The sequence below is a fragment of the Pinus tabuliformis genome, chromosome 2_2 (genome assembly GCF_031772625.1).
Source record: "Pinus tabuliformis cultivar Carrire ecotype Pingquan chromosome 2_2, CPIR1, whole genome shotgun sequence".
Lineage (NCBI taxonomy): Eukaryota > Viridiplantae > Streptophyta > Pinopsida > Pinales > Pinaceae > Pinus > Pinus tabuliformis.
The window spans coordinates 545,549,959-545,575,558 of NC_142300.1; the positions used below are offsets into that span (position 1 = coordinate 545,549,959).

The following is a 25,600-nucleotide window of genomic DNA, read 5'->3' on the forward strand; positions in this document are numbered from 1 at the left end:
CCTCTCGCATTGCTGCAACCTCCACTGCGCTGCTACAGACTATTGCACTCTAGTACTACATTGTCGCCCCATCACACCTTGCTCCACCCAACACTTGTCATCATGCTATTGTCGTTAAGGGCTCCCGTAGCCAGATGTGATCCAAGAATTTGGGCACCTCAAGGATCTTGCCCCTAGTATGTAGTCCTCCTGACTACAACTCAATGTCTCCCCACCTCTTCTCTAGTGGCGCAGGAGCACTCATGGCACAATCGTCATCAAACTCGACATCCTTCTCCGCATTAACTGGAGCTGCCTTTGAATTGGAAGCTTCTCCCTTGCCTTCCTTCTTGGGGCACTGAGATGCATAATATCCCAGCTCCCCACAGTTGAAGCAGTTGACCTTGGAGATGTCCTTCTTCTTCGTCTTCCCTTGCTGTCCCGCAGATGCTAGAGCCGCATCCTCCTTCTTCTCTTTCTTGACTCGAACTCCCTTACTGCTATTCCCTGCCTTGTCAACCTCTTGATCTCTTCCTATCGAAGAGCTGCCCACATCTCCTCCCAACTAGGGAGAGTCAACTTGGTGTGTGCCAACCTTAAGGGGGTGTCCCTAGTCCTTCCATGTATTGTTTTCACTTCCTAATTTGCAATATAACATGTAAGAAAATAACAAAGTAATGGCTGTTTGACCAGCAAGTTAGTGGCTTGTTACCCCTTATACTAGCAGGGATACCTGCATTTATATTGTAACATTTTTCACACCATTGTAAGCGCATGGTCTCAAGTTAAAGCCTTGTAACAACCATGTGAGGCCTTATAGTAGGTATCCTAGACCTTGTTTGTATTAGATCATGGTTGGTCCCTTGAGTTCATCATTGTTCCTTTCATCCTAGAGGACCTTTGATGGGCTTACTTGAGGAATCATGGATTTAGAGGAGACTTGTTTTGTAGGGGTGATTGCTATTGTAGGGGCTAGTCTAGCCCATGTCTAGTGCATCTATGTCTTACCACATGGTTATGAGACTACTGAATTTGTAGGTGGCGGTGTGGCTCAGGCTTTGATGTAGTATCTTTCAAATGTTTCTCAACATGGTAGTCTCATTATCAACTATTCATGCTTCCCAATGAAGTTCACATTTCTCGATGCAAGGGCTCCTAGAAGTCAAAAGGTTAACTTGGTCTTATATTGTTAAGCTTGAAGAGAGGATGACATGCCACATGAAATTTTTTCAATTAGTGAAGGCATGCTTAGGTTATTGTCATTCACAATTGGTCAATAGGTACTACAGGTTTTCTGGTGGCAAAATAGGGGCAATGTTTGACAAAATTTGACATGCAAATGTCAAAATTGATTTACAAAAGAATGGAACAAAACCCATGTCTTAGTTTCTCCAAATTCCCAAGGGTGTCAGAGATGCAACACAAGGCATGATGATGTGGCAACATAGGGCATAATCTGGTCAAATAAAGCAAGACCTAGATGAAATTAGGTTGAGTTATAGCAAACCTAGGTGGTAGAATAGTAAAGATCATCAAGGTGTTGGAGATCAAGTAAAATGGTGGTAAGTTTGAGTTTCCTAGCCATTAAAAGTCAAGTCAACTAGCTGTTAGAGCTTCAAACTAAGACGCTGGCATTAAAAGTTTTAAGTTATTTAGTAAGTGATATCAAGACTAATACTAGACAGGCATTGAACATTTTAAATTTAAATTATTGGAAAACCCAAACATACTCACAAATCTGTGGAGTTTGTTTTCGAGACACTGGCATTCCCTATTTATCCAAATACCATGAATTTATATATCTGAGCTCATCTAAGCTATGTTGCAAACTAATTCTTCCATAAATCTTTTATTTACACAATTGTTAATCATTATATTCTGTGTATAGGATTTAATGTTATTTTTTTTAAAGCTTGTATTTATAAAGCTCACTTCCTTACAGGGTGTGAAATATTTGGTCAACAATTTCCCAACACTCATTTCTATTCTAGACATGGAGCCTTCTCAAGGGGCTGCTGTTGATTGTGGAGCTGGATTGCATCGAGTTGCCATAGTTGAAGTTATATGTATCATTCTTTTGCCTTGCTTATCCTTCGTGGAGGAACATATTATTTCAAGTGGTGTCTTGGCAAAACTGTTGAAGCTTTTCAGCGACTTCCCACAAAACAGTATATTGCATTGTGTTGTTGTTCGCTGTTTGCAGGTATATCAAACTTTCTTATTAGACTTATGGTCTGTTTCTTTGAGTTGTATGGCTCAATTAATGCTTTAAAAATAGGCTGTATTCTTTCTTGCAGTGGTTTACTTCTCTTTATAGCTGTAGCTTTTGCTGTTTCTATACACTATTCCGTACAAAACAAGATAAAAATAATCCTGGATCAGAAAACATTTTTACTGGGAATTTCAATATCTACTACATGTTGTATTGATAACGTGTAACAAATGTCAATATGTGTTTCCACAGTTGAATTTGTCCTTACTCTATATCATCTATATATGTAACATTGTCAAGGTTAAATTCGAGAATAATCTCACTTTGAATTGCTTTTCATTCTATATGTGATGGATGAATGTGACAAGCTACAAAATATTCTCCTTTCACAGTTTTACCGTTTTATCAGTCAGCAAAGATAAAGAGTAAGTCATTGCATAATAAAAATAAGGTCTTGGACAAGCTAGAAAGAAAATATTAGGTATTTTCTGTGTAGCTTCTCCTTCTCTCTCATACAGAAATAGAGCAAAAACCATAAAAGGGAGCATTTTATTTTATTTTTCTTCAGTCTAAATTATTACAAAAAGAATTAAGAAAAATTTGTTGAAACTATTCAGTAACACACAACATATTCATATATATGTGAAGACTCATTGTTGTTGTCATTAATGAAGCACAAAACACATGCAATGACATAGTCAAACCAAGAAGGAAAGTGATGGATGGATGGTGCCCTACCGAGAAGAAGTTCGATTGAAGACTTCATGACATCAAGAAAGGAAGGAGATCATGCAGCTGAAGGACCCATGAAGAAGAAGCTGCTGATGAAGGAAAGAGTCCCCAGTTAAGAGGGAGCTCTGACAGGTCCCTGATCAAGAGCGAGTTTCGAATCACCCCTGATTACAAAGGAGTGACAATTGTGTTTTCTTTTTCATGGGCCTTGCAGCTGTAATTCTAGATGAAGGCCATGAATGGAAAAGTGAACACAAGATAGACACAACATTCTTGTCTTCACTTGGGAAGAAAAAATGGAAGGATTAGGTAATCAGCGGGCATCTAATACTCTTTGAGGATGTGTAAGGCATCCAAGACAAGTAGGCAAGAGGACCGATATTCTTTGAGGGATGGGAACCCAAGATAAGAATAGTCCTAGAAGCAATGATGAAGGTGTCTATAATTCAGTGGTCTCGCCAGCATTGTGGTTCATGGTCTCGTGAAGAGATGGAGTTGTTAGTCAAGGCCTTGCACTATGACAATGCTAATGGATATGATTCTATAATAGATGGATTGCTAATCCGGTTTCTCTTATGTGAATTCTTCAATATTGAAAATTGCCAAACACCTTGTAATGTTGTAGGAATACCTCCCTAGTTAAGAGGGAGTGTTGGAGAAAATGTAACTAGGTTCGGTCTTCATAAATTTAAATTTTGATATTTGTACTTATTCAAGAAAAGAGAAATTATTTTTGTATTATTTGTCAATGAGTTTCTTGCTCATGGAAAATAGGTTAAGCACATTTTGAAGTGCTTCTAGAGAGTCAAAGTCAGAATGTAATTATGAAAAGACCCTTTGAGGGCATTTTACATCATGTAACTCATCATACAAGGTCAGGGAAATAACTCCAAGCAAGGTCAAATCCTCTCCTAGCACCAATGAAGTCTACAAGCAGCAAAAACGATGAATAAATGTTGAAATATAATGCAACTACAAGTCCGCTTTAGGGACAATCATGTCAGCTTCAAGGAGGAGGGACAAACCTTTATAAATAGAGGCTGTTCACTCCTCATTTGGACACACACTCACATCTCTGAAATCCGCAAGGAAGAAGAAGGCTAAAAGGACGAAGAAAAGGTGAGAAAAGTGGCTACAAGGACAATGTTACAAGAAGGAAGAACAATAAAGTTAAGTGGCTGCTTTCTAGGGTTTTTGCAACCACACGTGAGAAGGAGTAAGGGACAGACTACGGCCAGATCAACAGCAAAAAGTGCAGTGACATATCATTTATGGTTTGGGCTAGAAACTAGGCTAATAAAGGTCTCCTACTCCAGCGTTGAAGGTAGCCTCACAAGTGAAGGAGGAAGAGGACTGTTTCTAGGGCTAGAAACAGTCACACGTGCGAGGAGCAGGAAGGGCTTGACAACAGTTTAGGGCAGCAACATAAGAAGCCTAATTCGAATGTGTAGTTAGGTCTACAAGGTATCCCAAGGTCAGCAAAGAAGGTCCTCCTTATAGCAAAGAAGAGGAGCCCTAATATTCTAGGGTTTCCTAACCTAGAGGACAAAGTGTTGGAAGACAAAGTGCCGGAAGATGTGCCGGAAGTGACAGTGCAGAAAGAGGAAGGATTTGACTCATGCTTGGAGGAGATCTTAGTCAAGGGTCTAGGGTTTGGCAATTGTTCAAATAAGAAGCTTCAATAAGAGAAAACTTACAAAGGGTTTCCCTCTCAAGAGTGGAGAGGGTTTGTCCTTGGCAGAGAGCCAAATTTTGTGTTCTTGTTATTTTATTTTGGTAGTAGTTTGATGAAGCACACATATGCACTAATAAGAACAAGAAGTATAAGCTAACTAAGAAAAAGTAAAAAGACTTCACAAATTGTTATCAAATCTCGGAGAATCACCACAACACTACTTTGCCTTAGATTCTCTAACACATAGCAGAGAGGTAGTGAGAGCCACAGAGAGGCAGCATAGAGTAGAGAGGCAATGCAGTGCTTTAGTGGGGAATCTGTATTTTGCTGGGGAGAAGCAGTGACACAGTGCTAGAAGCTGGAGTGGGAGCTCAGAGGCTAGGAGAATCGATCTTCCAGACAACAACTGATTAGTTAGCGAGAGAGATGTTGGTCCGAGTTGTGGGATGCAGCACTGCGTAGGCTAACATAGGGACTGCGCAGAGGCAGCAGAGAGCAACTCATCTTGAGCTAAGGTCAATGTCAGATCGTCAATTGGAGTGAGATTTTTCTCACTAGACTTTCTGTCAGTCATTTCTTTGTATGGATTGCTAGATTTGAGCATCCATAGTTTTGTACTTAGATTTACTACTACATAATAATAAAACCCTCAACTGCTGCACCAGTGTTCCCAAGTTGGGTTTTTCCAGGGACATTGGTCAAAAAATAACTGTGTATTTGTGTGTGTGCATCTATTCTTCCAGCATTATTTTTCTTCTGCAGTATTGTATTTGTGAAGGATGCAGTGTATCAGTTTCGATATTTACTATAGGATTAGTTCATTTAACAAATAGAAGAAACTTAATCAGTTGCTGCAAAAGCATTCGGGGTTTTCTGAATTTTTACAGAGTCGATGGGAACCAGTACGGGGACAAAACTCTGCGTGTAGAACCAAGAGGGCGTGTGGTTCCAGGAGGAATATTCTAGGGGAATATTTCCAAAATATTCCTGCAAAGATTCTGTTGTGGAATTTTGAAGTTTCCTTGGGGGGTCCAAAATGACAGTGGCAAAATATCCTTGAGTTTATACTCATTTTACTCAAAATTTCGTAAGGATGTCAATGGTGTAGTCGGATTTGGGATCTGAGCAAAAGATATCAAGGGTTGTGGCAGAAACCCATATTTTTCATTAATTGCTAGAGACGAAGTTCGAGATGACAATGCCCTGTTTAGACATAGGTCATATTTATAGTCAAAAGTCTTAGGAGGATGAGACAGACCTGTTGGTGCTGTGTTTTGAGCAGTCGAATTTCAAGTCACTCACTGGATTGGAGGTATAATGATGTATTTTGCCATGTATTTGCCTTTCTTTTTTATGAGATGAATGAAGCGGCCTCCCCACTATTGAAGCAGGGTCCAGAGACAGTCCACACTGGATGAACTCCGTTATCAAGATTTTGTGTGCATTGTCTTTATCTTCTTCAAGTGTTTGCCTATATGGTTTTTACATGCTCTTTCATGCAATTCCGCTAACATCAACCAAAGAAAAGATCTTGGATCATGCTGGTATTAGAGGCATACTGGATCAAGTTTGGTATAAGCGCTGTCTTCTTGTTGATGTGAATTGCAAGCATGAATGATAACTAGGAACAAACTCAAACAAGGTGAAGGAAAACTTAAGTCTTTTGACCCAGAGATTGGATGTGCAACATGAAGAAGGAAAATGGCAGATGATGATGCCCATACTGAGCATGACAATGTTTTCAAAAATCCTTCTACAACATGGCAAATGAGGTAGATAAATTGTTTGCAGATTATGAGGAGATTGACAAGGAAGGAAAAGAAGGGGAAAGAGAACAAGGTACTAGACTTGGTCAAGGGAAAAGTAAAGAAGCCTACATATGACTCTAGTGATGTTGACAAAGTAAAATTTAGAGAATTAGAGTAGGTGGCCATGACTCTGATGGTAGAGGAACAAAGGACAGTCATGTCCCATTTATAGCCAACATCAATCATGCTTAGGAAATGTATGAAGTCAATTTCTTTTTATTTTTTATTTATGATTATTTTTTTTAATATTTTTTTAAGATAATTCTTTTATTTATATAATATTTTCTTGACTTTTTATTTTCTCTCCCCATATATTGATTATTTGTTTATTTTTTTATTTTTTAATATTTTTTTCCAAATTCTTTTTGGTAATGGCCAAGGGCCAAATGGAAAAAATGGAGAAACTCCAACTTCAATAGCGAAACGCTTTAGTTGCAACAAGGCTAGCACAAGGTTGATGACCAATGGTTGGATTAGATGTGGCTTCGATACCAATGTAACGACCAAAAGTCATATACGCAACGAAAATATTAAAATAGTTCGTAGACAAAGACATCCATCATATGATAGTAATTGCAAAAGGTATATTGTATTAAAGAAATGATGTAGGATGATACAAATGCAAATGAGGTCCTGTATATACAGCTATGTAAGTACCCTTTCACGAACAGGCATGTCTCTAAGACATGCCTTTTCTTTTTTCCAAGGAAAAAGGTATAATTTTATTAATGAAAATAAAATTACATGTTGCATTTACTAATAACCAAGCATCACTAGACCATTGTCCGATGTGTAGAAATTTTAATAATATAACACTTATTCACAGAGATTATCTTGATTATACACTATTTGCGGAATGCATGCATAATAGATACCTTCCTCTACCATTGGTCATCAATTTTGCGGAATTAAGAAACAATCGCATGCGCACATTGAAACATCGGTCGCACATATCAACACAGTATGTAATGGGGAAAGCATACAGCTGAAAACCCCCAACTATCTGTATATTATAATGATAGAGAACATGTAACAATACATAGTACAATACTCCTCACAAGTACTCAGTACTATCTCCACCTGCTACACACAAACTAGCTCAGATCTGAACAAGTCACGGGTTCAAATCTCCTCCACTGTTTGCCTGCCTCTACTGCGTAATCCAAGTTGAGAATAGATCTGATCCAAGTTCAAATTCCCTTGGCTTCTACTGCGCAATCCTCATTGGCAATCTCAATCAATGATTGTGCAAATCTCATGCACAGCTATAGTCACAACTGATAGTAGTCTCACTCTTTCACCCACCTCTAACACTTGTCTCCACTGAACTGTCCATGCACTGAGTTAACTGATGTATTCTTTAGTTGATTTATGAGTTAATAATTAATGAATTAATTAATAATTAATTCACATCACTCATCACTAGTGTATTTGGTGGTTAGACTAAATACAACTAGTTCAACTAAGTCAAACTGAACACAACTCCATCAACTCCTCAATCAACTCCACCAAACTCAATCACTTGAGTTCTAACTAAAGTCCATCATGTAATAACTCAACTAACCCAGTGGAAAAGTGTATTTTCTTCTGGCAGTTGCATGTGCCACATCCGTAGCTCGAACTGAAGTGCTGCAAGAGGATAAGATAATGTTCATAGTCCAAATATTATTAAGAGCTAATAATATTTGACTGTTTTATTTTTAGACTGGCAGTCTAAAAATAGACTCTGCCCATATGTCTAAAAATAGAGGTCCATCTATTTTTACCAACATGACCAATCATCCATAAATAACATCCTGCAACTCATAGACCATGATCCATATGTCTAAAAATAGACTTTGCGCCAAAAATAGCCTGCGGGCCCACTTAGTGAAGGCGACTTCTTTTCACTAAGCTCCATCATCTTGTTGCATTTTCAACACTCCCTCTCAACAAGATATGGATTATCTGCAACCCCTATCCTGCCTCTATGGTATTCGAATTTGCTCTTGGTGAGCGCCTTCGTCAAGATATCAGCGTCCTGATCCTCCGTGGGAATGTATGAAAGTAACATGATTCTCCGCTGCACACAATCTTTGATATGATGGTACCTGATGTCGATGTGCTTGGATCTATCATGAAATACTGGATTAGCCGAGAGTTTAATGCAACTCTGGTTATCACAATAAATCACAGTAGGCTCCAAGTGTGACCCAAACAACCCGACCAGGATCTTCCTCATCCATATAGCCTCGCATGCAGCCAAACTTGCTGCCATATACTCAGCCTCTGCTGAACTGAGTGCCATGGATCTCTGCTTCCTGCTGTACCAAGAAACTGCTGTCGACCCGATACTGAAGATCCCTCCAGATGTGCTCTTTCTGTCCGTTGGGCTCCCTGCCCAATCTGCATCCGTGAAGCCACATAGCTTCACCTCATCCTCCTGTCTGTACCACAATCCATATCCCGATGTGCCTCTAAGATAGCGCAATACATGCTTGCCTGCCTTCCAGAAGAGCTTGGTTGGCTTAACCATAGCTTGTGAAAGCTGGTTAACAGCACAGCATATATTGGGTCGTGTATTGACCGATACATAAGCGACCCCACCAACTGTCGATAAACAGTGGCATCCACTACCTTCGCTGAAGTAGCATTCTCCTTCCTCCAACCTCCAGGAAGAGGAGTATCAACAGGCTTGCAGCCATGCATGTTGAACTTCTCCAGTATCTCCTGGACATACTTACCCTGAGAAACAAATAGTCCATCACTGCGCTGCCAAATTTCCAATCCCAGGAAATAATGAAGGAGGCCCAAGTCCTTCATCTCAAACTCTCTAGCAAGATCCTCCTTGCATGAAAGTATCAACAGCTCATCTCCTGTCAAAATCAAATCATCTACATAAAGTACAATGATCAACAACTTACCCTCCACCACAATCTCGTATAGGTTAGGATCTGCCTCACTCTTGGAGAATCCAAGTCTGGTGAAATAACTGTCTATCCGTGTGTACCAAGCACGAGGTGCTTGTTTCAACCCATACAACGCTCTCTTGAGCCTGCACACATGCGACTCGCTGCTAAAGATCTCGAAACCTTCGGGCTGCTCTCTGTACACATCCTCCTCAATGACTCCGTTGAGGAACGCACTCTTCACATCCATCTGATGGATGTGCCACCCCATCTGCGCTGAGAGAGTAAGAATCGTTGGTATGGAAGAATACCTTGCGACAGGTGCAAAGGTCTCCTCATAATTGATCCTCTTTATCTGTGAGAAGCCTCGGGCAACAAATCTTGCCTTGTACTTCTCCACACTCCCGTCAGCTGCCTGCTTCACTTTGTAGATCCATCTCGAACCCACCACTGATTTCCCCTTCGGTCTTGGGACAATCTCCCATGCACTGTTTTTGACAATCGAATCATACTCTTCCACCATGGCATCTACCCATGCGGGATCCTCCAAAGCTTCCTTGAAAGATGATGGCTCAGTCACGACACATTTGCTCACAAGAGCCTCACAAGAGCCATGTATCCAGTGTACCGATCAGGTGACTGTCTCTGTTTGCGCTGTGCTGTAGGTGGTCCTACAACCTTCTCTGCATCTTGAGCCAGTCGCTCAGCTTCTGTAGTGCGCTTTCGCCCTCTGATGGTTGGCGCTGCATGAGTGGTCTCTTCCACTCCATGAACTTCATCTTGTGGCTGATCCACATCCTGAAGCTCATCCTTAGGAACTAATAGCTCCTCATCTGCATGCAAGTGTGGCTCCCTCTCAAGCGAACACTTCATGGCTTTCTCCTCCTGAAATTTGATATCTCGTCGCACAACAGTCTTGCGACTGTCTGGCAAATACACACGATAGTTGTGGGGCGTATCAGTGTACCCCACAAATATCCCAACCTCTGCGGTCGGCTCCAGCTTCTTCTTGGCATCCTTCGTCACATGCATGTAAACAGGAGAACCAAAAATCCTCAAATGGGAAATATCAGGCCTCTTACCAGAATAAGCCTCCTCGGGTGTACTCATGCCAAGTATCTTGTGAGGACAATGGTTCTGCACATATACTGCAGTATTGCATGCCTCCACCCACAAGTGAAGGGGTAGGCCCTGATCATGCAACATCGCCCGTGCAACACCCACAATCGTTCTGTTCTTCCGCTCAGCAACCCCGTTCTGCTGTGGGTTATGGGGAGCTATGAGCTCTCTTAGAATCCCTTCTGCGCTGCAGAAGTCCTTAAACTTGCCAGAGATGAATTCACCACCATTGTCGCTCCTAAGAGCCTTCACCTTCTTCCCCAATTCCTTCTCGACCAGTGCTTTGAACTCACAGAACTTTGAGTATGTCTCGCTCTTCTTCTGCATGAAGAAGATCCAGCACTTTCGAGAGAAATCATCAACAAATATCACATAGTACTTGTGCTTTGCTGTCGAAGCTACTGAGAAAGGTCCACACACGTCTGTGTGAATTCTCTCAAGGATCGTCGTGGCATGACTATCCTTCTCGTGAAAGGTGGCTTTCACAAATTTTCCCAAAGTACACCCCTTGCACTGATCTGACTGCGCAAGAGTGCCTTTAGGAAGCCCAGTAGAAATCTGCTCCAGTATCTACAAGGCTCCATGGTGAAGGTGGCCCAATCTCTGGTGCCACAACTCGCCATCATCCCGGCTCACCAATCCTTCTGCCTTGCATGCCATTGCTGCGCAGCCATCTACATGCAATTTATAAAGGTTCTTGACTCGAACCCCTATCTTTCGGGTTTCTCCAGTTGTCTTACTGCGCAGGAAAGCCTTTCTTTCGCTGAAGACAACATCATATCCCTTGTCTTCTAACATCGCCACAGAGATAAGATTCTTCTTCAATCTTGGAACATGCATCACTTCCTTCAATACGAAGGGTTTACCAGACTCCCTCTCAAAGGAAATGGTACCGATACCGGTCGCACTGTATCTACCATCATCGCCCATCTCGATGTGCACTCCAAGATCTTTCTCATCCAGATCAGAAAACAAATCTCGATCTCCTGTCATGTGAAAAGACGCACCACTGTCCAAGAACCATACTGATCCCATCACACTTGATACCAAGCATGCGATCAGCGAAAAATCCAGCTCAAACTGCGAGGCTAAGGCCTCTCCCGCTGCAGATCCAGCAGCTTGCTTATTTTTCTTCTTCTGCGGACAATTTGTGGCATAATGTCCGTGCTGGTGATAGTGAAAGCACTTCACCTTGGACATGTCCTGCTTCTTGCCTTTCGCACTGGAATGAGAAGCTTTCTTGTTCTTCCCCTTCTTTGCTTTGGCAGCCAAAGTGCAATTTTCTTCATCAGATGCCTTTGATGAAGATCCGTCCCTGGTATTCCGCCTAATCTCCTCTTGCACAAGATCAGACCAAAGTCTCTCCCATCCTGGCAATTTCTCCCGACCATTGACAGAGTCCTGATAGGAATGCCAACTCTTCGGAAGACCAAGGAGAGCCAAGCTCACCAAGTCCTCATCATCGACAGTCACCCCCACACTTCCCAGCTCATCCCGGCATTGGGTGAACTTCGTGAGATACTTGGGCATACTGTCTCCATTCTCACACTTAATGTTTTTGAGTTTATCCTTGAGCGCCAACTTCCTCTGGTCGCTCTTGCTTTGGAATAAATCTGTCAACGCTTTCCACATCAAGTATGGAGAAGCCTTTCCATGCAGGCTGGATACAATGTGATCCTTCACGCCCTCCAACAGAATCCTTCGACACTTTGCTGTCTTCTTTTGCCAAGCCTCAACGTGAGCAACATCAGTAGGCTTTGGGACCTCAGCCTCTATGAACTCCTTCAACCCATTGTCATCTAACACCGCCTCCATCCTATCTTTCCATGCAATATAATTCGAGCTGCCTTCAAGGGCATACTCCAATCGCAATCTGTTGAAAGACATTTCAACTTCGACACCAAGAAAGCACTGTTGCAAATTTGAATTCCACCAGCTCAAAACTCAACCGCTTATGATCTAAAATTCGTGAGAACAAAGTATTTCTCGTACAGAGATTGACTGTATGGGCATTTACCAGATATCTCACCCTCCAAAAGAAGGATGAATCCAGAGGCTACCTGGCCCGATTACAGACTCTGCCTGAAGAAATAAAATGTAATCACTTTCTGAATAATACATCTGATGATCAACTTCCCTCTGATACCATGTAGAAACTTTTTCTACAAATCAGCTAGCTCTGATACCATGTAGAAATTTGAATAATATAACACTTATTCACAGAGATTATCCTGATTATACACTATATGCGGAATGCATGCATAATACATAACCTCCTCTACCATTGGTCATCAGTTTTGCGGAATTAAGAAACAATCGCATGCGCACATTGAAACATCAATCACACATATCAATACAGTATGTAATGGGGAAAGCATACAGCTGAAAACCCCCAACTATCTGTATATTATAATGATAGAGAACATGTAACAATACATAGTACAATACTCCTCACAAGTACTCAGTACTATCTCCACCTGCTACACACAAACTAGCTTAGATCTGAACAAGTCACGGGTTCAAATCTCCTCCACTGTTTGCCTGCCTCTACTGCGCAATCCAAGTTGAGAATAGATCTGATCCAAGTTCAAATTCCCTTAGCTTCTACTGCGCAATCCTCATTGGCAATATCAATCAATGATTGTGCAAATCTCATGCACAGCTATAGTCACAACTGATAGTAGTCTCAACCTTTCACCCACCTCTAACACTTGTCTCCACTGAACTGTCCATGCACTGAGTTAACTGATGTATATTTTAGTTGATTTATGAGTTAATAATTAGTGAAATAATTAATAATTAATTCACATCACTCATCACTAGTGTATTTGGCAGTTAGACTAAATACAACTATTTCAACTAAGTCAAACTGAACACAACTCCATCAACTCCTCAATCAACTCCACCAAACTCAATCACTTGAGTTCTAACTAAAGTCCATCATGCAATAGCTCAACTAACCCAACGGAAAAGCGTATTTCCTTCTGGCAGTTGCATGTGCGACATCCGTAGCTCGAATTGAAGTGTTGCAAGAGGATAAGATAATGTTTATAGTCCAAATATTATTAAGAGCTAATAATATTTGACTGTTCTAGTTTTAGACTGGCAGTCTAAAAATAGACTCCGCCCATATGTCTAAAAATAGAGGTCCATCTATTTTTACCAACATGACCAATCATCCATAAATAGAATCCTGCAACTCATAGACCATGATTCATATGTCTAAAAATAGACATAGCCTAAAAATAGACTTTGCGCCAAAAATAGCCTGCGGGCCCACTTAGTGAAGTCGACTTCTTTTCACTAAGCTCCATCATCTTGTTGCATTTTCAACACGATGATAGGCATAAACATACAAAGGAAAACGAACTAATATACAATGGGCGAAAAACTAAGTTTTCCTCCCTTTTTTCTTCTCAACCTTGCGCCAACCCCCTTGAGACGGCGAAGTAGTGACAAGTGCAAGCTGAATATCATCAAGTCTAGTATTGTCTTTGTCTGAATTTGAATTGTCTGATGAATGTGTACGCTTGTACCCACTAGGTTCCATTGTTTCTGGCATGTCTGTTGTTTGTACCTGGTTGATTTGTGGTTCCATGGGTTCTTTTGTATGTTCCCCCTGGGTTTTTGGTGCCTGTGTTGTCTGGGTGTTCCCAAAAGCAATGGGTTCCTCATTTGCCTCGTCCTCCTCCTCTTCCTGCTTTGGTGGAGGGAAATTCCAACCTTTAGGCTGTTTACCAGTTTTCTTCTTTCTATTGAAGTCTTTCTTAGCATCTGGACACATGTTCCTAAGGTGTCCTGTTTGCCTGCAAATTGTGCACCTAAAAGTTGTGTTCTCATAGTCTAGTATCTGAGTCCAGTTCCTCTGATTATGGATCAGATGGATACAGTCTGGTAGTCCTTTGCTGAGATCTACTTCCACACATATCCGTGCATATGTGTAGATCCTCTCCTCCAATCTTTGAGTATCTGTCTTAATATATGACCCAATAATGTTCCCAATGCCAGTAAGAACATGTTCATCCCAGAAATGAAGAGGAAGATTGTGCAGGCGGACCCATACAGGCATTCTGGAGACAATCATGGTGTTTGCATCAAAATCTGGGAACCAAGGAGTGATGAACAGGCCCGTCGATCCCCAGAACCATGGACCATCCTGTAGAATGTTGTCCCTAGCCTCCGAAGAAGGGAATTTTACTATGAAGAACCCTTTTGAGCATAGATGAATTTCACAATCCATAGACTAGTTGGTCAAGATCCAGTGAAAAAGCTCTACCGGTTTTGGCCAAAAACAGTTGAAACGACAAATGATGGCTTGTGATTCAAACGAAAAACAGTTTACATATATTTCTGTGTTATCAATTTCAAGTTCAGGAATGGTATTTAGCTGCTCCACTATGTATGGGCTGGGGGAAGAACCTCCCGATTTTGTTTGTTCTTTTCTTGTTATGAATATAATTCATAACAAGTAAATAAACAAAATAAATGTAAATATTAAATAATCAAATATTGATTATGTTAAATAGTTATTAAGTGAAAAGGCATGTCTAAAAGACATGCCCAGTCATGAAAGGACGCCTGCTTAGGCATATATATGCAGGTCCTCATTGTAACATTATTCACTTATACAATTTTATATATAATAAATTATTATTACAAAATACCTCTTGTGTATTCTTACTTTAAAGACTACAAGCTATCAATTTTTATGCTTCAGTGGTATCAGAGCTATGGCGCACAATATATAATCATGCAGGTTTTTTGACGTTGTTCACTGCACAATGTGCCATTACGTTCACGTCCTGATTGCGTTGAACAATTTAATCAAATTCAAGAAGTATTTCAGCATTTAGAAGAATCATGTGCAAAAGTTTCAGCATGTCTAAAGAAAAGTTATGCAGAGGAAGACAATAGCGACAATGAAGGAACAAAACAAGGTGAAGAAATAGATAATTATAATGTTGAAGATGAAGCAAATGGCATAGATCAAGATGAAGATCCACATGAAGATGTAAATGATCTCAACAAGGATTGTGATGAGAAGGATAGTCAAAGTGGGTATATGAAAACTAGAGAAGAAGACCACTCAAAATCCGAATCTAATTGGGAGTATGAAAAAAAAAGAAGTAGCTTATCTTGTTTCTCATTCGGGTCAGAATGAGCTTATAGAGTCCCCCGAATCCCATGGACCTCCAATGGAAAAACGTTGGCTGTCATACAACAACAACAAAATTCTAATTCTAAACTTGTCGCACATGCAATTCAAGAAGCGGCATTGCGAGAGTGGGGGTTTCTTTCAGACAATGATAAGAATGGTTTGCGGATGTATTGTCTGCAGTATGCAATGGTTCATGCTAATGCCATTGTCCATGTTTGCCTTAGCAATTGGTATCAGAAAGGGTGGGCAAGACTTCTGGTTGGCAACTTACTATGCAGACACTACATTGTTAAAAAAAATGTGTAGTCTCCGCTGTCAAACGACGTGGCCCCTGGTCGAAGGTCAATAGGAAGTGTTGACGTCGGTTCATGTGATCTCGGTATATACAAGGGATACATTGATATCACTTAATATGTTACGTTTAATTGATACGGCTGGACACTATAGACGAAAACCTTACATTAAAATTATATTCCAAACTAAATTTAATTAATTAAAATGATTTAATTAATTAAATTATTTTAAAATAAAAATATATATATTTTTTTAAATAAAGATGAAAACTCGGTAAAAAAAAATATAGAGTATTAAATTTTATTTTTTTGAGTTATTACAAAAAAAATTATTATATATATATATATATTATTGAAAATATATATATAATAAGAAAAAAAAGAGAGATGGGGGAGAGTTTACTAGTACCTAACCGTGGACTCAAATCAGAGTTACTAGCGAATCATAGAAGATGAACTACCAATGACACAGTCAGATGAGGAAAGTATTAGCGGTGAAGTGAAGAGAAGACATTCATAGCGGATAAGAGATCAAGTCCTTTCATCAACAAGCTTTGAGGACAAAGCTTCTGAAGGAGGGGGCTATGTTATGAATATAATTCATTACAAGTAAATAAAATAAATAAATGTAAATATTAAATAATCAAATATTGATTATGTTAAATAGTCATTAAGTTAAGTGAAAAGGCATGTCTAAAAGACATGCCCAGTCACGAAATGTCACCTGCTTAGGTATATATATGCAGGGCCTCATTGTAACATTGATCACTTATACAATTTTATATATAATAAATTATTATTACAAAATAGCTCGTGTATTTTTACTTTAAAGTCTACAAGCTATCAATTTTTATGCTTCATTTCTGCTCTTTTCCCCTGTAGAATGTTCTTGAAAGATTTTGCCCCCTGTTTTTGTTTCTATTTGGCCTCTGTGTTTTTCAATTTGCTGCTCCTGTATCCACCGCCCTGGAATTTTGATTTGCTGGCTATTGCAGCCCCACCACGCAGTCTTAGATTGAGAATAATGGTAGAAGCTGCAAGGATGTGGTACTCCTTTAAGGACCCGTTGTCTTGCAATGCTCTGCCCTCATATATCAAATTTTGCATTTGGGCCGGGTACCCAAACAGTTCCTCGATGTTTTGCTTCAGATGTTTAACTCGGTCTGTGTTTTTTACCCAGATTATCACTGATGATCCAGAAGGGTTTTAAGAAAAATTTGGAAGCGTAGAGGACTTACCTTGTTTCGAGAGCCGGAGACCCCTTTGTGATTGTTGGGCCACACCGTAGAGGGGAGCCCAAAAGGCCTGGAGGGTAGCACTGAGCACTGTTGGACCATGGAAGGAAACAGGGCTTCCGTAGACAAACCCAGGTCCAGTTCCCGTACCCACCTGGGCAATGACGAGCCAAAAAGAAAAAAACGACATTCCTGAGGGGTAAAAGGCACAGGGGAGAAACGCTCTACCGTCAAGAGCGAAGCACCGAGATCAGTTAAACATCCAGCCCCTGACGCACCAAGGCACAGGGGATGGGGAGCCCTCTTTCCTATAGCCACCACCGCAATGAGAAGACCATGAACCAACTGTCGAAAAGGGCACTCCGTTTTGCCCTGCGCCATTGAGCAACCAACAGTGGGAATCAGGCTATTGCAAGAAACCCAGGCCCGAAACCTGTAGAGGACAAAGGCAGAACCCTCAGCGCTATATCCCAATTACGCCTCTCGTATGTCCAGCGACATGCCCCAAATCAGCCACACCATTCGGGATGAGCAAACAACGGAGAGTCTCACTCCTAATAAAACTCCAAGCCGGCCAGGCGATGACGGTCTTACTGCCCGAGATGCAGAGACCTCCTTTGACCATTTCCTCCCTGTATTCTCAAACTCCAGGGAGCTTGCGATCCAACAAATGGTATGATCCCACCAAAAAGGATCAACAGAACGCTTGAGACTACGAACCAAGACCTTCCATCTACTCGATGCCTCAGCTTCCTTGATGCACTGCGCGTAGGCCATGGCGGCTGCCTCTAATCCTCCATTCTCAGACCTGGATGACCTAGCTCTGTTTTTCTCAATTCTTTTCCCTTAGGTGCATTTTCATTATTAACTAACTAACCACTAGTTAATTTACTTATTATTTATTATTATATTTATATTATTATGATTATTATTTATTATCTATTTTTACATAATTTATGTTCATAACAGGGACTTTTTTGGAAGCGGATCCGTGAAAGCGTCATTTCCCAAAAATCTAGGAAGCAACGTGTCTCGGAAGCGTCTACTATATATATATATATTTGCATTTATATTAAAAAAACTTCCAAAATACCAAATTAGTTGTAGAAGACATTAAAACATGCATATTTTTACATATCCCACATAAATGCAATTATTCTAGAATATCCCACATAAACTCTAAATTTTTGAAGAGACTTGACTAAGGCATAAGTCCGCTTTTCTATGGTGCTATACTTCAACTCACACCCTTGAAGGGACCTACTCATAAAAGCAATAGGTTGCTCATGCCCTTCATTATTCTTTTGAAGCAACACTCCAACAATAATATCTTCAAATGCAAAAGAGAAAATCAAAAACTCTTTTGAAGAATCAGGGCTCACTAGAACGAGTGCTTTAACAATAGAATCCTTAATTTCCTGAAAACCTTTTCTACCTTCATTTCCCCAAACAATCTTAACATCTTTCTTTAAAAGGGTTTGAATGGGTTTAGCAATAGAAACATAATTTGGAATGAACCTTCTAAGAAAATTGATCTTTCCTAAGAAGGATTGAAGGGTTTTAATATTGTGAGGCAAAGGAATCTTTTGAATGGCCTCAACTCTTTCAGGGACAATCTTGATCCCATCCTTTGAAATGATGTGACCAAGCAACTTCCCCTTAGTCACTCAAAAAATAGATTTAGTAGGATTTAAGGATATTCCATTCTCTCTACACCTATGGAAAATTTGTTGAAAAATGTAACTAGGTTCGGTCTTCATAAAATGTCTTTGTAAAAATATTTTTTTGTTGTTGTTACAATGATTTATTAAAGCATGGGTTTCATGCTTGGTCATCATTTTATTAGTCAAAGTCCCCATTGAGGACTCCTAGGATTAATAAAGAGTCAATAGAGTCATTGTATATTTTATGAAACCCTTCTTGGGCTTTCGAACAATGTAAAAGGAATTATTTTCGAATCAAAAATAAATAATGTAACGTCCACACCAAATCGACCTCATGAAGATCAAGTTGGCCTCAAGGAAGGCTATTCGACCTCATTGGAAGGCTATATATACAAGGCAGTTCAACTTCATTTGAGCATCTCACTCTCTCAAGCATAGTTTGATCTTTGGAAGCTGGAAGCTAGGAAGAAGTGCAAAATTGAAGGAAGAGTCCCAAAGGAGTGCGAGTGTGATCTAGGTGAAGGAAAAGAAGAAAATCAAAATTTTGGTGCCTCTCTCTCTCCCTCATGTGGGCTGGTTTAGGAGATCAAAGTCTCCTAGTCTAGGTCGAAGCTGTTGTTGATGTCGAAAGCTGCCAAGTCAAAGTTCTAGGGTCGAAGTGCTGCTGCTGCTAGGTCGAAGGTTGGATTGAAGAAGGAGAGGCTGACTTGGTGTGGAGGAGGTCTTTGTCTAGGTAGAAGAGTCTTAAGGAAAACTATTGAAGGAAGTTTGTCTAGGTAGAAGAGTCTTAAGGAAAAATATTGAAGAGATTTTTGGTTGGGTTTTCCCCTAGATAGGGGTTTTGCCCTGACAGAGTGCCTACATCTTGTGTCTTGTGTTTTTGTGATCTTCATGCACACATAATTTGGTAATTGCTTGATGAAAGATAATATAACAAATAAGTAAAAGAAGCCAACATAATTCATAAGTAATTATCAAGAAAGAGAAATCTAACCCTAATCCTACTAGCATTGATTTCTCAACATGGTATTAGAGCTAAGGTCGAAGAAGATTGAAGATCACCTCGTTGGCTTGAAGGAAATGATTTCTCCCTCTATGATAAGAATGGGATTCACTTCTATAGGAAGATGGATCAAGAAGATTGTCTACTACTTATTCAACAAGGTCATAAGTCAAGGGTTCTTAGCTGCACTTATAGGATCTCTCAATGATGATAATGCATGGATCATTGACAGTGGAGCATCAAGGCATATGACGGGGGAAAGTAAGCAACTTCAAACTCTATCAAAGGAACCATCCTCTCATGCTGTGGAATTGGGAGATAACAAAAGCTATGTTGTTAGAAGCTTGGGATCAACATCTTTGAAGCTGGAGAATGGAGCAAAATTACATCTCAACAACATACTATATGTTCCAGGTTTGAAAAAGAATTTGCTTTCAATTTCTTTCTTAGAAGATAAAGGGGATAGAGTTTCTTTTGTTGATGGAAAGGTCTTGGTCTGGGGAAAAGATTCTAGTATTGATAAAGCTAGGGTCATTGGAGTTCGTGAAGGAAGTTTGTATAGAGTCATTACACCACCTCCGCAAGCCCTAGTTCATATGGAAATATCTCCTATTGAGCTATGGCATAGAAGATATGGTCATCTTCACTACAAAGTCATTCCTACTCTTAAACATCTAGTTCATGGCATCCCCGATATCAAAGAAGATCGTGAAGGAGTTTGCAAGGGATGCTCTTTGGGAAAACATACATGAAAACCATTTTCAAATAGTGAAACAAGGTCTAAAGAAATATTAGACCTCATACATTCTGATGTATGTGGGCCCATGTCTGACAAATCACTTGGAGGTCATCTTTACTATGTAACATTTATTGATGATCACTCTAGAAAGACATGGCTCTATCTTCTCAAGAAAAAGGATGAAGTATTTGAGAAATTCAAGGAGTTTAGATGCGAAGTGGAAACCCTAACCGAAAGAAAGATAAAAATTTTGAGATCTAACAATGGTGGGGAATACACTTCTAAAGAATTAATTGCATATTGTAAAGAAGCACAAATTAAGAGGGAGCTTATTGTTCCCTACTATCCCGAACAAAATGGAGTGGCCGAAAGAAAGAATAGGACAATTGAAGAAGGTGTACGAACAATGCTAATTGATCAAGATTTGCCAAAGTTTCTATGGGGAGAAGCAACAATGATAGCTGTATATATTCAAAATGGAAGTTCTCATAGAATTCTCGATAGTATGACACACGAGGAAGCACTTACAGGAAAGAAGCCAAGTGTGGACTATCTCTAAATCTTTGGGAGTCCTACATATATCCATGTTCCAAAGGACAAGCAAAAGAAGTTAGATTCTACAAGCATTAAAGCGATCTTCGTTGGCTATAGTCTCTCCTCAAAGGCATATACAATCTACATCAAGGAAGGGAGACACATTGAAGTAAGCAGGGACGTTATATTTGATGAGAATCAAGCCTACAAAAATTTGAAGGATATTCCTATTGATTCTGATGATGAAGATCTACCCATATTTGAAAAAGAAGAAGTACAACCCGACAACCCTTCTACAATTCAAGAAGAAGAAGGAGGACCAAGTGAGCCTATTCAAGCTGCGGTCATACCGAACACAAGGGAGAGGCCAAATTGGTTAAAAGCCACTCTTGAAGACGCTGAAGGGCATGGACTTGCGAAAGGAACCTTCAGGGAAAGCAAAAGGCTGAAGAGATATTTGGATATGTTGCATATATGACAAGACTAATTGAAGTAGAACCATCTACATTTGAAGAAGCTGCTCATTAAGAAGTTGGGAAGAAAGCTATTCAGTAAGAATATCAATCCATCATGAAGAATGGGGTTTGGGAAATTGTTCCTAGGCCTAGTGACAAATCAGTTGTTAGCTCAAAATGGATCTACAAGATCAAACACGCTGTTGATGAAAACATAGACAAATACAAGGCCAGATTTGTTGCAAGGGGTTTCTCTCAAAAGGAAGGCATAGATTATGAAAAAACCTCACGCAATGCAAGGTATACTACCATTAGATCTTTGGTTTCATTGGCTGCTACAATGGGATGGAACATCCATCAAATGGACGTGAAGACAACATTTCTGAATGGGACCATCGATGAGGAAGTATACATTGAGCAACCCGAAGGCTTTGAAGAAAATAGTAGGGACACTCATGTCTGTAGACTTAAGAAGGCTTTGTATGGTTTGAAGCAAGCTCCTAGGGCATGGTATGCAAGAATGCATGCATACCTTTCGAGAATTGGGTTCGTAAAAAGTTCCGTTGATCCTAATCTCTACATCAAGGTTGTGAATAATGAGCCAGTCATTATTCTATTGTATGTGGATGATCTATTCATCATAGGTGTGGAGAGAAGAATACAAGAATGTAAGAAGATGCTGGCAGCTGAATTTGAGATGAAGGATCTAGGACTGATGCACTATTACCTAGGTCTGGAAGTATGGCAAAATCCCGGGGAGATATATTTGGGGCAAGGAAAGTACATCATCAAGTTGTTGCAAAAATTTGGGATGATGGATTCCAAGCCCATGACTACTCCTATGATCACCAATCTCAAGAAGTTGAGGAGCTCCGACTCAAGTCTCGTGGATCCTACCTCCTATCATCAGTTGGTAGGTTCTCTGATGTATCTGGTAAATACTAGGCCGGATATATGTTTTGCAGTGAACTTCCTCAGTCACTGTCAGTTGGAGCCTCGTCATGATCATTGGATAGCTTCCAAGCATATATTGAGATATCTTCGTGATATGATACATCACTGCCTAAAGTACACTAGTAAGGAAGTCAAGTTGATTGGCTTCACAGATTCAAATTGGGGTGGCAGTGAGACTGATGGGAGAAGCACTACCGGAGGATGCTTTAGTTTGGGATCTGCCATGATCTCATGAATGAGTAGAAAGAAAGATCCTGTTGCTTTGAGTAGTGCTGAACCAAAGCACATCGTTGCATGTGACGTAGGAAATGAGGCTGTATGGTTGAGGAAGCTTCTAACAGATTTGTTTGAGAAGCCTCTAGATTCTACTGTGATTAATTGTGATAATCAAAGTTTCTATCAAGATGTCTGGAGATCCCGTGTTTCATTCCAGGACAAAGCATATCAACAATAAGTTCCACTATATTAGGAACTTGGTGCAGGATGAGATCATGAAGCTACAGTTTGTCCAGAAAGTCGATTAGGTAGCTAATATACTGACAAAGTCTCTTTCTAATAAGAAGTTTGAGTATCTGAAAAGCATGCTTGGTTTAGTTGATATTGCTGATTTTGTTGATGATGATAGAAGTTTGGAAGAAATTTGTTGAGGGCTTGTGTGTGAGACACATTATCTAGGAGGACATTTGGCCGACACTATGAGTTGATGTATAGTTCCCGAAGTAGAGAGGGTGGCGTTGGTCTTGGAGCTTTAACCTCGGATATGCCCCTAGATCCTTGGGTTGATGGTTAGCAAGTAAGCTTGATGGTACCTAGAGAGGCTGAAAGCTTTAGTCCATCTTAGTCCCACTTGGATAGATTGCCCTGGTCAGGAATCTAGTCCATGGCATTGCGGTGCCTAAATTGTTGAGAGACCTTGGATAGATTTCCCTAGTCAGGAATCTAGTCCATGGCATTGCGGTGCCTAAACTCTTCATAGTTCATATAGTTTGAGATCTTCCGTATGAATACCTCCCTAGTTAAGAGGGAGTGTTGAAAAATGTAACTAGGTTTGGTCTTCATAAAATGTATTTGTAAAAATAATTTTTATTATTGTTACAATGACTTATTAAAGCATGGGTTTCATGCTTGGGTCATCATTTTATTAGTCAAAGTCCCCATTGAGGACTCCTAGGATTAATAAAGAGTCAATAGAGTCATTGTATATTTTATGAGACCCTTCTTGGGATTTCAAACAATGTAAAAATAATTATTTTTGAGTCAAAAATAAATTATGTAACCTCCACACCAAGTCGGCCACGAGCTGGAGTGTCACATATTCTTGCCGACAGCTACTGCATATCAATTCTAGATTCAATATTTCCTTAGCCGCTTAGGTTTGCTATAACAAACGTTGGGATTCCAAGACTTGAAGATCACATATCATATGCCTACAACAGCCTCTCCATGAAAGGAAGAGTCAGTGTTTGATTGCAGCATCCCACCAACAAGGGCCAAGTTGGTTTTTCAAGGCATCTCCATTCAAGCTCTGTCGGCTAATAAATGTTCCAAGTTTCTCTATCATCTCAGTGTTTCCTTGTCTTGTAAACATTTGTGGAGTTGATGTCACTATTGTATTTTCAGTGAATTGCATTGCTTCTTTAATGAGATACAATTGATGTATTGGGTTATTAAACACAAAAATAAAGCCAACTATGTTGATTTGTGGTAGCATTGGATGTGCTCTAGCCACGAAATTTGGTGGAGAGGTTGGGGCACATGAGATCTCCAATACCCAGAAAGGGTTTGGGCAGATTCTAAACAGTTTAGGAGATATTAAAATAATCAATATTTTTAATGGAGTCCCTAAGTCTAAACTTAGGAAATTAAAATATTAATGTGTTTGAATATAAAACTGTGTTAGAATGGTCCAAAAGACATGGATCAAGCCAAATCTAATCTTAGCTATTCATTAGGGACTTAATCTCGGCCGTTGATATGTCAACAAGAAAAGTATAAGAGGAGGCTTGAGAGTCACTTGGAAAATACGCTAGAGTGATCAGTCATTCTATTCTCTAGAGCGAGGTTTGCTAAGAGAGATAGAATTAGTGATCGGGAGTTGCAGCTGAGGGGCATTGAGTACAGAGAGATAGAGAGGCAGAGATAGTGCCAGGAGAGCAGCGCAATAGCCAGGGAGAGTGACGCAAAGCCAACCAGGGCTCACGCAGGGCCACGCAGAGGCAGCTGGGAGTTGCACAGAGCCTTACAGAGGCCAGCGTTGCTGACGTAGAGGGCCAGAGGGCTGACGCAGGGCCTCCTAAGGCTGACGCAGACCCATCCGGGGTGACGCAGGGCCAGCGCTGGGTAGAGAGGGGCTGACGCAGTCTAGAGAAGGCTTGACGCTGGGGTTTCTGGGGCAGATTGGTGCTGCGGAGCTGCCGGAATGTAATGACCCATTTATAAAAGTTAAGAAATAATAATTAAAAAAATAAATATAATAATTAATTAATATAAAGTTATAAACTTTATATTTAAAATAATATTAATGAAACTTCATATTTAGAATATATATGAAAATCATATTAAAATACAAAACAAACCTTATAATTTAGAAACGAATACCCAAAATCAAATAGATAAAACATAATAGAGTTAAAGGCCAACCACGTGACTGAGTCATAAAGCACGAAGGGACTAGCTTCTGGTCTGAGAGACGTGGACAGGAGCGTGGCAACAGGGAGGGAGGCGGTGGTTGCATGCGGGAGGGCGGCCACCGCCAAGCCCGTGGTTAAAACCGGAGGTCTGAATTGAGAACAGGGGGGGGAAAGAACAGAGCGAGAAACCAGAGGAGGAATTCAGCAGTGAGAGAGATTTTGCCATTGGAAGAGCTTTAATCAGTCTGAGGTTCTGGGCACGGGGGACAGTAAGCTTCTGTGGGGAAGCTTACTGGATTGAGCAGCCAGGCTTTGCTCAGTCTAGGCTGGGTGGAATTGGTTTCCCGGTAATTGGTATCAGAAGCAACCACAACGCCATCAACATCACCAGAGCAACACCAGAGCAAGCAGCAGTTCAGGTAGGTGTCCAAATTCTTTTACTGTATTCCGGTTCAGTTTTGTTCTTACTGTATTTAGTTCTGGTTATTTCCGAATTTCAGTTTATGGTCGTTATACATGGTA

At 40.3% G+C, this 25,600-nt stretch overlaps 1 protein-coding gene across 2 annotated transcripts in view; it reads left to right on the forward strand.

Annotated features, from left to right (window-relative positions):
• Positions 1 to 25,600, forward strand: part of LOC149193779 (uncharacterized) — a 249,834-nt gene that overhangs the window by 88,722 nt on the left and 135,512 nt on the right. For both annotated transcript variants that reach the window (XM_089404946.1, XM_089404945.1), the window contains exon 4: positions 1,922 to 2,182. In XM_089404946.1, the coding sequence (XP_089261072.1) occupies positions 1,922 to 2,182 (261 nt within the window). The remainder of the gene's footprint in view (positions 1 to 1,921; positions 2,183 to 25,600) is intronic.